At 32.8% G+C, this 17,480-nt stretch overlaps 1 protein-coding gene across 1 annotated transcript in view; it reads right to left on the bottom strand.

The window, feature by feature from the left end:
• Positions 1–8,004: 8,004 nt before the first annotated feature.
• Positions 8,005–17,480, bottom strand: part of LOC128985355 (menin-like) — a 36,902-nt gene continuing 27,426 nt past the window's right edge. The window contains exons 4-6 of the mRNA XM_054404780.1: positions 16,678–16,885; positions 15,894–16,149; positions 8,005–15,222 (exon numbers count right to left, since the gene is read on the bottom strand). Of these exons, the coding sequence (XP_054260755.1) occupies positions 14,725–15,222; positions 15,894–16,149; positions 16,678–16,885 (962 nt within the window). The 3' untranslated portion in view covers positions 8,005–14,724. The remainder of the gene's footprint in view (positions 15,223–15,893; positions 16,150–16,677; positions 16,886–17,480) is intronic.

The raw sequence follows: 17,480 nt of genomic DNA on the forward strand, positions 1-17,480 counted from the left end.
CACTGGCTGTAAATCAGCTGGTCAGCTGTTGTACTGTTGTATTTGTCACTTCACATTAAATGTTATATTAAAAGTTCACTTCTGTGTAAAAATAGGTTATGTTTCTTCACAAATTAATTTGTTTTATGGTAACTGTAGGAAAAGTATAATGTGCAACTCGAGTTCAAAGTACAATTGCCTCACTCTAGAAACCATTCCTCACTCGCCTACGGCTCGTGAGTAAGGATTTCTCTCGAGTGAGTCAATTGCTCACTTTTCTCACTAGTTGCACAAATAACTATTTAAAAATAACACGTTTTTAAACGCACTAAAAAGTATAAAATAATTTATAAAATGTTGAGAGAATAAATACTTGTAAGATTTAAAACGAAAAACATGGGGCGCATGCTGAATTACAATTAACTTGACCTATTGAACTATTATGATCTATTGCATGCGCCCCACGTTTTTCATTCTAAATCTTACAAGTATTTATTCTCTCAACATTTTATAAATTATTTTATACTTTTTAGTGCGTTTAAAAACGTGTTATTTTTAAAAAGTATTTTTATTTATAAATTATTATCTAGTTTTTAGTCTTTAATGTGTAAATAAGTTAAATCTATTTTATATAGCCTCTTAATGCATAACCAAAACCCAAAACCTTACTATCTGTAATCAGATGTTTTATCTTTACTTTGAAATGATTGTTTTATATTTTTAGAATATCTCCGGAGCAGAACCTGTACCTCTTAACCTCTGCTCTTCTAACTGTCAAATTTAAGTATTTACAGCTGACTTAAATTAATTTATATGTTTACATTCTTTTAAAATGTAAACATGGAAAATTTGGAAGCAAAAGGGGCGTAGCCCAAGGGAAATATGAAAATTAAATTATATAATATTGCATTGTCATCCATTTGTGAGCTATGTTTCAAGTCTCTAGCTCATCGGAAACTTAGTTTAAAATTGATATCAAAATTTGTAGGAAAGCGAGCTAATGAAAACAAGCCCTTGGGGCGTAGTCCAAGGGAAATATGAAAATTAAATGATATAATATTGCATTGTCATCCATTTATGAGCTATGTTTCAGATTTCAAGTCTCTAGCTCATCGGGAAGTATCAAAATTTGCAAGAAAGCGATTTAATAAAAACAAGCCCATGGGGCGTAGCCTAAGGGAAATATAAAAATTAAATGATATAATATTGCATTGTCTTCCATTTGTGAGCTATGTTTCAAGTTTCAAGTCTCTAGCTCGTCGGGAAGTTAGTATAAAATTGATTTCAAAATTTGTACCGGACAAGAAAGCGAGCTAATATAAACGTTTTAATAATAGTTCTTTGAAAGCGGTTTGTAAGATAGGATTTCAACAACTTCAAAGCAATTGGAGAAAAATTGTAAAATTTAAGCTTAAGGCATTTGACAAGTCACAAAACATTCCAGAAACATATCAATGCTACAGCCGACCTCCCACAAGAAGTCAGACAGAGCCTGAGTTGTATTACGTCCTGATCTAAAGCCATATTGTTCTTTTACAAAATGTTATTACTTTCAAGGAAAAAAGAAATTTGCTCAGTAATAATTTTTTCAAAAACTTTAGAAAAGGCTGGTAAGATGGAAATTGGCCGATAGTTATCTGAGTTTGTTTTACTGCCATTTTATGAAGCGGTTTCACATCAGCATATTTTAACTGATAAGGAAAAATTCCACTTTCAAAAGACTCATTATCTGACTCAAAGGTCCAGAAACAATGTTGGCAGTTTGCTTTATCAGTTTAACCGGAATTTCGTCCCAACCAGCTGACATTTTGTTTTTAAGAGTAAAAATTACTTTTGCAACCTTCTCCCATAAGCGTCTAGACTGCCAGTGCAACTCCGAGGAACGAGGATCAGATCGGAAAACCCCCCACCACCGCTCCGTGCCGATGGCGTGACGTCAACCATTACCGCAACGATACGGAACTGAGTCATGAGCCTTGGTGGTGAAGTGGATAGCGTGTCGGGCTGATAATCTGAAGGCGCCGGGTTCGAATCCCACTGATAGCACCAACTTTTTGTCAACAATTTTTTTTCATATCAGCAAGTTTGGTTGGTTTGGTTAGGTTATGACAGTTTAATTTTATAATTTAAAAATTATAAAATTGAATTTGAGACATTTATTTTATAATTTTATTTTTAGAACAGAACTATTTTTTCGATTAGTAAACCTTCATCCGAGTTTTTCATTATCAGCAAGTTTGGTTAATTTGGTTAGGTTATGACAGTTTAATTATATTTAATTAAAATTTAACCTACAAATGATACGTTTCGACAGCAACTATTACAATAATAAACCAGCTGACATTTTGTTTTTAAGAGTAAAAATTACTTTTGCAACCTTCTCCCATAAGCGTCTAGACTGCCAGTGCAACTCCGAGGAACGAGGATCAGATCGGAAAACCCCCCACCACCGCTCCGTGCCGATGGCGTGACGTCAACCATTACCGCAACGATACGGAACTGAGTCATGAGCCTTGGTGGTGAAGTGGATAGCGTGTCGGGCTGATAATCTGAAGGCGCCGGGTTCGAATCCCACTGATAGCACTAACTTTTTGTCAACAATTTTTTTTCATATCAGCAAGTTTGGTTGGTTTGGTTAGGTTATGACAGTTTAATTTTATAATTTAAAAATTATAAAATTGAATTTGAGACATTTATTTTATAATTTTATTTTTAGAACAGAACTATTTTTTCGATTAGTAAACCTTCATCCGAGTTTTTCATTATCAGCAAGTTTGGTTAGTTTGGTTAGGTTATGACAGTTTAATTATATTTAATTAAAATTTAACCTACAAATGATACGTTTCGACAGCAACAGTGATAGAGATAACAATTTTAGCGCCTCTGATCCTCGTTCCTCGGAGTTGCACTGGCAGTCTAGACGCTAGTCCTTCTCCCTGGAAACAGGCTGAAAGTTGAAATGAGGTATGTAATGATTATTTAGATTAGTATAACTAAGAAATTTGTGGGCATCTAACTCATTGAAGAGAGCAGAGTTAAATTTCGCAATGTTGGCAAATTTATTATTAAAGTGTTCAGCTATTTCTGTGCCATTACCAATTATGTAATTATTGTCTTCAATATTACTGAAACTAGATTTATTTTTATGGACACCTAGCTCTGAGTTAACAACTGCCCATACAGCTTTACTTTTATCTATAGAGTTCTTAATGTAATTACTGTGAGATAGTCTCTTGGCTGAGTTACAAACACATTTGAACACCTTTTTATACCTCTTAACGTATTGAACAAAATGCTGGTCATTTGAATGTTTAGCTAACCTGCATAGTTCTCTTTTTCTAGCACTTGCCACCATCTTGGGTGATCCACTTTTTTGTTTTTACATTATTTTTACAATTTGCTTTAATGCTTTTTAAAGGGAAGCAATGTTGAAAATCCAACTTAAATTTTTGCAAGAAATTATCCAAATTTTGTTGGGCATCATTAAGTACAGTGACATTCCATGAGGATTCATTAAGCACTTCTAAAAACTTTAGCATGTTTCTTTTATTAAATATACGTTTTTTTAAACTATTGCTAGTGTTTAGCTCAGTTTTTAACCCACAATCATTTAAGATAAACAAGGCTCTATGGTCTGATAATCCTAATTCTATATTGCAATACTTTGAAAGGTCTCTTCCTCTATTAAAAAGTATGTTGTCTATATACACGTTTGAGATTTTTGATTTATTCTGGTTGTTTCATCTGAGTAGTACATATAGCTATGACTTATTATAACATTTAAAAAAGAGTTTTTATCTTGCTTGTTTTTACAATCATTCAGAACATCAACGTTGAAATCACCTGCTATATAAACAAATTTGCTTTTGGTTTCCTTTTTTAATAAAACAAAAAAATTGTTCTAACTTTTTTTAAAATAATTTAAAATTACTAGCATCTGGTACACGGTACAGTATATTGAAATGATGACTGATTTTGAACTTGGTATCTCAATACAACATCCCTCAAATACATTATCTACAAAATATACATTTAAATCATTTCTCTTCTTGACTACTATATCAGACCTAAATAAATACAGGATCCACCATGTATACCTTCTTTTCTACAGTAAAAAGCAGCTAAGCTAAAAGAATTTAAAGCATTAAGAACAGCTATTTGATCAGGTCTTAGCCAATGTTCTACGAGACATATAACATTTATATTTGTGTTCTCTAAAATAACATAAGATTGTTTGGAATCCCGCCTTGAATATTTAAGAGCATAATACTCTGAAAATCCTTATTTTCTAACTTATCTAGGTTGTTAGGTCGATAAGTGGGTGTTGACAGTTTAAAGTGAGAGGGGTCAGGATGGGATTGGAGTCAAGTTGGTATACATTTTCACTACAACTCGTTGCATGCCTTATCTCACTTAGATACCTGACCTATGTGTAAACACAATTGATTTAGACTGTACGTTATCAAACTTGTACTTTTGTATGAAATCCATACCAAACCTATAACTCATTTTAAAACACTTTCAAAAGTATAAGGTAAGTCTACAATTGTATGGACATGCTTAATAAAACCAATTACACAGAGTTCCCTATTAAAGATTTCATATTATAGCTTTTATTTATATTCACAAGTTACAAAATTTGTCAAACATATGCTTAAACTATCTGAAACTATTGGTTTGGAATATCCCAATCTTTGGTATGTCATAACAGTCAAAGTATTTATGCTAGAAGAATGGTTAAAATTGTGTTTCAATCAGGTTTTACCTTCAATATTTTTCCTTATAAAGAAAACAAGCTTAGTTTTGGACTCGCATGAATTCCAATCTTTTAGTTGCCAACGAGGAATTATCATACAAAATTTGTCATAGTCACGTGTCCATTTTATTTCCCTTCTCCAAAGGTCATTGACTTCAAGTTCGTGCTCACGAGATATCACTGCAGCTTTCAGTGTGTTAGCTACGAGAAAGTCCCCATTTTCTATTGTAAAACGAACATAGTAATCATGGTCGAGCTTACCAATTGGTGTTGCCAGAAAGTATACCTTGTAAGTATCTGTTGGCTGATCAAAAAACTTTAAAATCCAAAACAAATTGTCAAACAACCATACTGGAGTGTCTATCCGTAAACTAAAAAAATCTAATCCCTCTACAGATCTTTCTGTAATGATAGGAGCATTCCTATGATGTTCCTTGTAATGATCCAATACCTTCAAAACTGGCACTCTAACAGGACAGTCATGCACTTTACACATCGGTCTGTAACCACAAAACCTCTCATGATCATTACCTGGTTCAACAATTTCCTCACATCCATCTTGACTGTAGATACAATGGCGAGGCAGAGCTTCTAGTATATTTCTTAGACAAACTGGATATTCCTCTGTGAACGGCCCTTCACATGTAGGGCATTTACTTAGCTTGGTGGTACATGACAAACATACAATATGACCTCTAGAGCACAGTTTAAAAGGAACTTTTGCAGTTTCTAAACACACCGGGCACTCTACACATTTTTCAACTGTGGTTAAAATGGATTCAAAACTTTTAATTTTATCACTTGCCCCATCCATTTTTGCTACAATTTCAACATAAAATATATGATAAATCACACATAGTGGTTGTGGAGCACTTGACGGGTTTGGCTCAACTGTCAGATATTGTTGATAACCTATCTTCAAACTGACAATCTAGTAATGACTGTATCTCATATCTTGTGATTTATTATTATCACTTTGCTTATAGGTTTAAATAAGCTATTTGAATATCACCATTCTCAAATTGATTGATAAAACTTAAAAACTGTTAAATACACCAGACTCTTGATAACACAAAATTGGTGGGCCAATTAACTAGCTTTTATAAAGCAAGAAACCATTCCAATAACAAAGTTTATTTTTAAAATACTGTATTATGTACTTGAAGAGATAGTCTCTGGTAAAAACTGTGTGGGGCTGGACAAATCACCTATATTCACACTTGATTCTTCTGTCCAAGTGTTTACAGACGAAAGAATCAAGTGCGAATATAATATACACAATATGTATTGTGTAAGGTACAGAATGTTACAATTAAACAGCTTTTCCTGGTTACTTTACAACAAATAACAGATTATTTTTTTAGTTAGTTCAACCGAATTAAATTTAAAAATCTTGCGACATCAATGGCATTACATTTTAAGACAAACTACTGATCTAACACGATGTTTTCTTTTTTAAGAGGAGGAATCCCTCTTTTTGAATTATAGAGTATTTTTCTAATGAAACTTCAGATACTCTATGTTCCAAATCAGCCTGCCCTCTGCTTGGACTTTGAAATACTGTGCATCAAAATTAGTGATGTGCGTATCGATACAAGGACCGCAAAATATCGCCCGTATCGATACACCTATAGCCAATATCGTATTGTTTGTTTATTACCGTAATATAAATCTTATTTTTATGGTAAGAAATTTGTCTTTCCATCTTCCTCCCCTCAAAAGTAGTAGTGGAAATTTGATATTTTACCCTAGCATCTTCAAAAACACTGATAAAACATGTATTTTCAGCTATGTTTTGCAAATAACCTCAAAACTAGGGCCACCATTAATGGAAGTGGGGACCCTCGTTGTCCATATTATACTATTTAATGTGTAAGTGGCATACCTACCATCATTATTAGTACTTTTTGGTTCAATTAATTATCCCTGTGTAAAAACTAGGAAAAGAATAACAAAATGTTTTCCAACTTTGAGGGTTTACCGGAATTTGGAGGCTATGTAAGTTCATGTAGGTTTGATACAAATAAAAAGACACAGGAAGGAAACGGCTTTTCTGAGGTAAGATTACAAGCACTAACCCTCTTTACAAGCTTGTAAGTTAGTATTTGTCTATGCAGCTTGTATATTTGAGATATTTAATTTTTTTAAAAATTATAAATAAACAATACGATACAATATTTTATCCGATACAGATAAAAATCTATACATGAGGATGCGATACGATACACCACGTTCCGATACGTATCAATACGCAGTATCGATACATTGACCCGTATCGCCCATCACTAATCAAAATGAATGGCAAAACTTTGAAGATAAGATTCTCTGAGTGAGCTTTTATCGACTGTTGGCTATCATCTTGTCAAACACAGACAATGTGGATTCCAATTTACCGTTAAGCAGGTGAGCCTCTAACTTGGTAATCGGTAATCCTTACTATCCTGACATATCGCCACTGCCAAATCTACCCTTCCAAAATGCACCGTCATTGCGCCAATGCGGCATTTCTTCAATTTCAGAATATACTTCAACATTAGTTTCTCCCTTCATTATCGGGTTAGGTTGGGTTATAATATTCCATCTTCTGCTTGATTGCCCGGCTACCTGGGGTAGCGTTGGCATAATCCCGGTCCGTGCCAGGCTGACCCTTTTCAAACCACTGGCGCAATCCCGGTCTACCCTTTTAGCCTCAAGCATTGCACAGCCAGAGGTTTCAGGAGTTTTCAAGCAATATTCACCCAGGTTTGTGGTGTCCATATTTCATGTCCAAAGCTGTCTTGACTAATACCATCGACTAACCAACAAAAGAAGACTTCTCATTGTACTATTTGCTTAAAGGAGATTTTAAATGACTGAAATAACAAAAAAACAAATCGTAAACAAAAAAAATCCTTCACAATGCACTGAACAGAACTGACAATAAAATTGGCTTCAGCTGTTCCATAAGGATGAGAAATCTACTACTTATGCTAATACTGATTCAAAACTTTCAATAAAACTAATTATTTGGAGATCTGCAAAGAAACAGTTAATAAAGAAACAATAATTAGCGCACTTTCAGGTATCAGTAATTCTGTGGGGCTTATTTAAACTGAGAAAATCAAAAACACCAGCCTAACTCAACATGCCAAATAATGGTAAAAAAAATGAGTACACAAAAATGTTTGAAATCATTGTAAGTGAACATTAGTTAAATCACACGATTATTTTTGTTCAACTCGGGGAATTTGGTGTGAAATAAATTTCAGAACACAAGTTGCTTTCAGTCCACTATTATTTGATAGATTCATCTATTACACTGAAACATTATGATACACACAATGTATACATCAAAGTCTGAAGCTAGTAATAGAGGTGTTAACTTACGACTTAGCTAAGACATATATTTTTGATAATTGCTTTAGCTTCGGAACATGACACGGACATAGGGGAAGTTCAAAGTAAAAGGTTATGTCATTAGGGTTGGTGAGATTTTTAACTTTCCTGGTGGAATTACAGTAGTTAAATAAACATATTATGTTCACCCTAGGTGAGTATATCTAAAGGGTTCCAAAGACAAACTTCAAAAGCACCCAAATAAATAGTATAACGTACAACACTGAATATTTCAATAGTTAATTTACATCACTTTTACAAAAATACTTGGAAATCTATTCACCTTATAAATAACAGTCATCACAGTCATGGGACTTTAGGATGAGCCGAAACTAAACCTGAGAAAGTTACTAAAACCTGAGAAGAAAAAAACTACATAAAAATTGCATTAAAATAAACTATCTTACTTCCAGAAACCAGAAATGGAGATACGCAATTTCAAAATGTTATCATTACATAAAAAAAAAACATTTCATGAGGACATATATGCCATTTGACATAACACTATTTTTTCAACATTATTTACGATCTACACAGATCTAGATCTAACAAACAAAAAACAACTTGAGTAAAAAATTCAAACAATTAAGAACCCTCCATTCCTGGTAAAAAAATGCAAAAAAGCGAGCCCATCCCCAAAGTTGCAGCAGCCTTGCACTAAACCTACAATCAACCCTAATCAGTTATTTACATCATTTTACAATACACCTTATCATTTAACAGTTGGCCACTTGCAGCTGCATATTTACAACGTAACAGTAATCTAAACAAGAAAACTAGGTGTCAAGGACTGAAACAAAATAATCAAATATCTTTTTGCAAATTAAAACTGCATACAACATTTTAAAATAGAAAACATTGATATTGGTTCGATGAACTCTTTCAGTACTAAGCATTTTAAATGTAATTCATGAGTTTTGATCCCTTCAATGGTTTTGAATTGTTGGTTTTACAATGTGGTAAACAAGAATAAAACTAAAGGCTATCATAATTTTGTCCACTAAAAGATGGCAGATGACCAATTTGCATAGTAAAACAATGTTCAAATACTAGGCCTGCACTATTTAACAATACCATTGCAACAAAGATATTGAAACAAAAATAGTAATTTTCATTATCGAGACCTGCCTAGGTGATAAATTATAGATACTTCATAAACAATTTTGATGGAAAAATATTTGGCTTAGAACTGAAAAGAGTTCAAACACTTGAATTTTTAAATATTCTTGCTGACGATTATGATCTTAGCTTGGCAAGATGACCAATGGAATGTAGCTACCAAAAATTTTAACAATGTATTATTGTATTTTAAACACTGAAAATAAACCAAAGAACTATAAGATGCATTCTTTTGCATTTAAAAATCAGCCTTGTGATCACTAAAAATCTCAACATCATTCTAGCAATATTAAAAACATTACATACTTTCTAAAATTTAGATGCAAATTGTTTCAGAAACATTAATTAAAATTAGGGTACACATAATATAAAACAATTATATACTTATTAGCAAAGGAAAAAGTAATTTTATGATTAATTAAATTATAAAACGATCCCATCTAACCACAAAGTGAACAGTTTAAAACAATTAAAAGCACCCAAAGTCTAAATGTGCACACTCAGCACTCATTCATATTGAACAACACAAAAACCTATGTGAATAATGATTTAAAACAAGGGTGAATAAAGTAGTAGTAGTAGTAGTAGTAGTAGTAGTAGTAGTAGTAGTAGTAGTAGTAGTAGTAGTAGTAGTAGTAGTAGTAGTAAATAAAGTATGTCATATTTTAAGGAAAAAATATTTAAAAACATCATTGCTTAAAGTATTTAAGGACAGCACCATTTAAAATATCCCATAAAATCTATTATTATAAGCATTACAAATTGTGGATTCTACAAGTGAGTTATTAGTAAAACTATTAAAACTAACCAAAACAGCAGCAAAAACCTGAAAAGGGTTTCAACCTTTTCAACATTTCTGACATTCGCCCATGACTGAGCCAGTATAAAACTTCGCCTAAATAGAGAAAGCTAACTGTTTCTATTATTGACATGTTTCTGTTTATTTACACAGTACCTAACAATCACATAAAACATCATGGTTCAACGGTATATATTGCATTTAACTACGATAACATGCAGCTTAACAGGATATCTATATGCCGCTACCGGCTTCATGAAAATAGTTGCTATATTAATAAATTATAGCATGACTGTACCAATATGTTAATAATACTGATTTATTGTTACGTTACTTTAAAATCACTACAATATTATGTTTAGGTGATGAAATCCCAAGAAAAACAGATTAATTTTAGGACAGAAAAAGGTTTAGTAGGTTTAGTTTAATAACATTACCAAAGATAAAAAGTGAAAACCTACCAACACACAGGTAGATTAAAATTAATATTTCTTATCAAAAAACATAGTAGAAAACAGTAGTAGAGACTATGTGCTTAAACATTGTTTTGAAGAAACATGACTGCAACAGTTTAATAATATATTTGAACTCTTTCTAGATTCTAGTTATAAATAAAAACTAAGATCGGTTGAACTCTTTTTAAATAAAACTTTTGTGTCATTCCTAATTGACCTTAACAAACACATTCTTAAATAGATACAGTAGTTTGAAAACACAAATTTTAACATTAGGATAAACAAGTGAAAGACTTCCTCAAATTTGTACTAGAAATAGTTATTTACAAAAAACTTAACACAATCTTCCAATTCCAATCATATAAAATGTCAAAATGCTAAAACTGCAATTTTTAAGCAAGGCCAAATCTGTAAAATGTAATTTTATATTCGGGCTTTAATCCATCAATGACCAAGATTAAGTTTCCGTCATAGTTCCTGAACAGTATTGTGTTTTGTGGCCATAAAATTCACTCAAATCTTTAGTGATACCTAATTTAGTTACAATAAAGTATGGAAAATTGATCAATTCATGCGAAAGGTTAACATTTTAATAAGTTAAAGAACCAAAATGAATCTTGACAAAAAATTTGACACCGACAAACTACGATGTTGGCTTAGCAGTTTTAAATGTATGGTAAAACTGTAAATGTAAATGATCAAATTAGACACATTAAATTCATACTTTCAATTTATGTAGCTTCAACGAGTTGAAAAAATACAAGGACTGTCCAGAAAGTAACAGATGTTTCGCATCTATTCCGCTAGAGGCGGCTCTACTGCCACCGTCTTAGTGCGTTCCTACACTCAGTATGCATCCAGCCATAGGGGCATGCGAATAATATCTCGTACATTGTCTGAAGTGAAGTGTTAAATTGTTATTGGAAATCCTGCGAGTTGTACTGTGATAAGTTTTTTGTTGAAAAATCCAAAGCAAATGGAAATAAATCAGCAGATTTGTGATATTCATAACAAAGTAGTTGTAATTAAAGGCTGTGTAAGAAAATGGAGAATTAATGTTAAAATTATCCAAACAAATGTTCACAATCATGACCAGTGTTAGGCCTATTCTATTGGCTGTTGAACTGATAGGGAGTCAACAACCAAAATTTGTGAAAATCAGGGTTTCACAATTATATTTACAATAACATTTTCCCTTAATTTCACGGAGCTTGGTTCATAAAATTGCATAAAAAACTTGGTCCACAGAAATTTGGTTTCTAATGGATTCTAAAGTTTTGATCGATAAAAAAACTGAGACTTGCGACGAAGAGTAAAAAAGGTTTTAATTAATTTTTAAAGCACGACTTTAATTCAATGCACGAATAATCACTAGGCTCATTACTCCTTTACCATAAAAATCCCAAACCTGGCGATAAATTACAATTGGTGTGTGAAATTTTGCGAACAAAAATCTGATTACACAGCTCATTTACAATTATTGGCGGGACAGTCTGCAAAGACAGCACTGTTGTTACACTTCACATCAGACAACTATTGATAAAACAATTCTGTTGCTGTAGTTGGATGTATACCGGGTGTAGAAACACTCTGATACTAGGATGGCGGAAAAAGCATCGAACCGTGCAGCGTCATTGCAAAATGTATGTTCATTTTGGGGCGGCCCTCTTAGTTTCACTTCAATGTAAGAAACTTATTCAACATGTATTTGAAAACAATTTTATAACTATTGAAAATCCAAAAAAATATTTTTTTCAAGGGTAAAATAATTAGTTCACTCAGTATTTACGGTGTATAAAAATGGTTTAGTTCAGTATAACAATTCATATTGTTTGAATAACTACAATATGTACATTATTCATTTTTTAAATATTGCAACAAACAACAAATGTCAAATTGTGACTTAGCCACAGTGCAATTATTTTAGCGGCACCGTGAATATCCAATAAATAGTTTACAAAAACTGGTAATAAATATTCAAAAATTCCTCTTTAAACTTGAAAACAAGTTTTTTAAGCCAATTAAACATGAAAGTTTGAAAAAAACAAAATTACTAAGGATATTAAGTCTTATATTAATATTAGTAAAGCTAATTATTTAAAGATTACATTTCCTTCATGGTAATGAAATTTAATGACAAATATTTAAGAATCCTTATACGGGGTTTTTAAGTGGGATAACCTTAAGTAGATAATAGTTTTACATTTGTCATCATTCCAGTGTTTTCATTTTTTTATGAGGTCAAATTATAAGTTTACATTGACAAAATCAGTATCGAGGAACCTAAACAGTTGTTTCATTGCATTCATAATCATAATGTCAAAAAAAGGTGTGGTCAAATTTTCACTGTGATACGTGCCGCAACCTAAACCATGTTAAAAGCACAACCAAGACCTAACATTACTGAAAAGATTATACAGTGATAGACCCAAGTCTCAAGTTACAAACTCATGATGTGATCACAATTGATCTAATATCAACTACTAACGTCAACAAGTTTTAAAACTTAACATAACTTTATAGTATGAATACTTTTACTCTGCAACTGACATGATACAAAAATGTTTTTATGTGCACCTACCATGTTTGCACCAACCAACTGACCTAAGTACATAACAGCATCTCTGCTAGGGAGTACAATATAAAAAATATACTCTAAAACACTAAAAATACAGATCTAAAAGCAACAGTTTTGATATCGGGTCAACATACTTAAAGCTTAAAGAATGGTTTATATCTTTCCGAACAGATTGTTTAAAGACTTAAACTTTAACGACTTCTTTATATGTAAGCCAACTCTTCAAAAATTCAATAATATAAGGAGTTTCACGTCAAAATATTTTAGTACCAATTTTCTCTTAGAAATAAACAACCCCAAAAAAATGTAAAACATTAAATAAGTAAACGATAAAACAACAATTAATTATTAATTGATAACGATGATCAGTCGTTGACCCAACATTTAAAGCCTGCTCACATAACTTAGTAGACTAAATACACTTTAAGTGCATGCGTCAAAATTATAAATTAGACATTTATCACAACAAAAACAATGTCAAACACTTAACAAGAGTATTAAGGAAACAATTAAAAAATAACACTTAGAATAAATTAAAACTGCAGCTTTGAAATTAAAAATTTAAATAACCTTCAAAATCTCATTTTTGAAAATGACTTTGTAAAAAGCGCAATAAAACTAAACAAACCCTAAGGCAAACACCGATTAGGAGATGATCACATACTCTTCCATAAACCTAGTAGAGGACTAGAGATTACGAGTAGACTAAAAAATTTACGACTTACACAAGCCTCCAAATTGCTTACTCAATATTCGAAAAAGATGGCATATGGAATCAAAGATAGATCATCTGTCATTTTAATGTCAAACGTTTTGACAAGTTTTTAACACAACAAAAACTGGGTTTGTAAAATATAACCGGTAATAAAAAGTTGTAAAAAATTGCTGAAATCATTCATGTGACAAAATTAGTTTTTTTATAACCCTTTGAGGTTGAAAGATATAAACAACATGGACATATGAGTGCTGAAAGATGTTTTAGAAGTAGTTTTTAACCAAACATAGATTGTTCTATTGTAACATTTGAACATTTAACTTAATTTCTAAATACATTTGAAGTTTTAAAACATTTTGATTAGATGCATTGTTAAAAAATTAAAAATTACCAAAACATTCTTGCGACACATACCATTCAACCTCAAATGGATAAGTTGTACCATTGAAACTAATTAAATAAGTACTTGTCACCTTTAAAAACAACAAAAAAACTTACTTGCAAATGCAATTGAAGTTGAGAATGCTTTGTACAGTAAACCCCATTCTAACCAAACCCCAAATCGAAGCCATAATAAAATATTAAAATCCATTGGAAAGGAAAATAAGCTAGACAACAGGATTTGTCTGTTGTAGAGCGGGTAGTTGGCAGCTGGGAAAATAAAATAGTAGATTTTAAGATGACAATTGAAACAATGTAAAAATTGAATGTTGTAACGTAATGAAATAAAGTTGAATGTTGAATCGCTTAGGATTAAAATACTTCTTATATTAAAAACACTCAATAACTGAAAAATGAGTTATCCAAACCGGCCTTGCCTCTTTTTGGTTGGTTAGGGTTTTACTGTATTTTCGTAAATAAAACAAACCAGAATCGACAGTTGATTTTCAAAATTCGAATCCGATCTCCCAGAATCCCTCCTCAAATAAGTTTTGATTTTACCCTCAGTTACTCTCTCCTGGTTCGCTTGGGTCGTGTGCCCAATCCTTGCTCCTCCCTCACCTTCTTACCTACCTGCACCTGTGACTGAGCCGTCAGTTGCAGACTGATGGCGTGAGTGTTCAGTTTCTCCGCCAACAGAAGATCCTTCAGTCCTCTCATCTTCTCACTGTGCAACACCAGTTTCGGCTGAGTGGTTTCCGTTTTCAAAAGATCGACATTAGATGAGGATGCCAGTTCGGCGCCGCCCACAAACGGTTCTCCACCGCCCTGAATGAGAAAGTCTCGGTTGAGAATTCTCTCGCCGCACGCAGCAGTCAGAGCTTCGATGCTCGGGTGAAGTGCGGCTTGTTTGTCTTTGACTTTGGACTCCAGCGAGGAGATCAGATCGCCTTCACGGGTTTTACAACAGTCGTTATTGTTGTTGATCACGTCACCACCCTCTTTTCCGTCCTTTTCTGACCCTTCAAGTAGACCGCCTGGTAAAATAACCACTTGTGATCTCACCTGAAAAATTCAATGAAAATTGAAATTATAAATAAAAATAAGGTAGTGAAGGTTTGTGGGTTTACAGTAAGCCATTATGTTGGAGATGAAACATTTTTGTCTCTTTTAATTATTTTGTTTGAAAATAAAAACAGTTTCAATTAATGTGTGGTTTTGATTTGATTCACATCTCATTCTTAAGTTTAAAACAACCAAACATATATCTGACAATCAATACAGTAGTAATTTTAATTCATTTTGGAACAATTGAACTTTTAATCTGTTTATCATATATATTTCTCACATGACCCACATTAAATTCAAAACTTGTGGAGTATTAATTTCCACTCAGGATATATCAATTAATTATGAACAAATCAAAATCTCTAACAATAGTAACACTATTGAAATTTACTGTCTAGATTTCCCATTAAATAATATTATGTTATAAATATCCTCAATTAGATATGGGAAGACTTTTTAAGGGAAGAACAGGAAATAAAAACATCTAGAGGGGCCAAAAATATTCAAGGAAAGTTTTATAAGTATTGTTGGCTATGCATCAAACATATAGCAGCATGTGATAAGTTAGGACTACAAAAAATTGCATCCTTTAAAACTTACTAAGAACTACCGAGGCGATTATCAAAGGTTTTTTCTATTTTTGAAAACATCTGAGGAGATTTCTTTACCTCTGCATCAAATTTAGAGATAGTGTTGACGAGGGGTTTTGCCCAGCCGATGTGCAACACTGGGGTTGGGCTACCTTCCTCCCACTGGCAGATGCCGTCGTAGAACCGCAGCAGATACGCAAAACACTCGGGATCTTTAAGGATCGACCGAGCACTGTGGCCGGAGCTCACCACCTTCATTATGTGAGGAATCAACTCGTTAGCGATCTCCATTAACTCCTTGTAAATCTCTTCGTCATCTCGGGAATAGTTGTAACTGGGGAAAAACATTACTGTTACACCACTTTGGTAAAATTAATCTATTTAAGCACTATGACAATGGAGGATATTGAGATTCATCCCCCGACAATGAAAAAGATCTGTTATTTACATCCACTGTTTTCCTAAGAAAATACTTTATTTTTATAACCAAGGAGTAAGAGTTCAAGTGAAGTTTTCTTAATGTCTTATGTTTCATAGTTTGTTTACTTATATTTAACATCGATGTGAAAATACTGTTTTATTTATTATTTGAAATTTATATTGGTGGGAGAATTCAGGCAACAATTCAGAAATCATACCCTTAGGAGGTACACTGATGCGCCAGAGAAAGAGGTGTCGTGGACTGAACCAGGTGGATTAGGTACATTCCCCTGTTAGAATCCTGGCTAGAATCAGGGCTGGATTGGGTGCTTTTGGCAAGACCAGATCCAAGTTTGGAGGACAAGATAGATCTTTTAGGTTGCAATATAATCCTTTCCCAATACACATCAATATTCAGATTAATGATTCTCTGTATACTCACAGGCGGATGACGTCACTGGCGTTGGCCCAACTCTCAAAGGCCTCCTTGTACATGTTATGGCGGTAGAAGTAGCCCGCCTGGTAAGTGTACGGGTAGACATGTTGGTTGTTGTAGTATTTGCGAGCAGACAAGATGGCTTCTTGGAACAGCGACGAGCACGGGGGACGTCCCTGCGTTGGATTGATCTCCTCCAGGTCAGCCAGGTTGCCTAAAAATAGAACACCTTTCATATAGCGTAAGCTAGTTTGACTATAACCTACAAACAACATTCATATAGAATCAAGATTTATTTCCAATAAATAATAGACATATTTAGCCTTGGAGAAGTCAACATTTTACTTGCAGATCAAGTATGTTACAATGTACATTGAAGTCTAATAAAAAACATGGTTAGTTGATAGGCCTAAAACTAATATCACAGTTATCAAAATTTGAAAAGTAAATAAAATGCACAACATTTCAATCAAAAAAAGGAAGCAAAACAACATAAAATATTGCAAAAAACACCAACTTGAGGGTAAAACTTATAATACAAAGCGATTGATGGACAGCAGTTTGACTGAAGGGTTTTGGAATCGAAGTAATCTGTTTTATTATTCACTACTATGCTTTAATTTTAATTTCTTTAATTTTATCTACCTATATGTAGCATTGTAAAAATATCTAGAATTAATTACAAATGGTTCTGCAAATAAAATTACCTGATTCAGCAAAAATACACCATTATTGTGACGTTACACCATTTTGTACTTATTAGTCGCAATCAAGAAGGACAGAGAGAAATATTTTTAGATACCATATGC

This window comes from Macrosteles quadrilineatus, unplaced genomic scaffold, assembly GCF_028750875.1.
Source record: "Macrosteles quadrilineatus isolate MER2022 unplaced genomic scaffold, UCM_ALF_1.0 Scaffold_2__2_contigs__length_208266976, whole genome shotgun sequence".
Lineage (NCBI taxonomy): Eukaryota > Metazoa > Arthropoda > Insecta > Hemiptera > Cicadellidae > Macrosteles > Macrosteles quadrilineatus.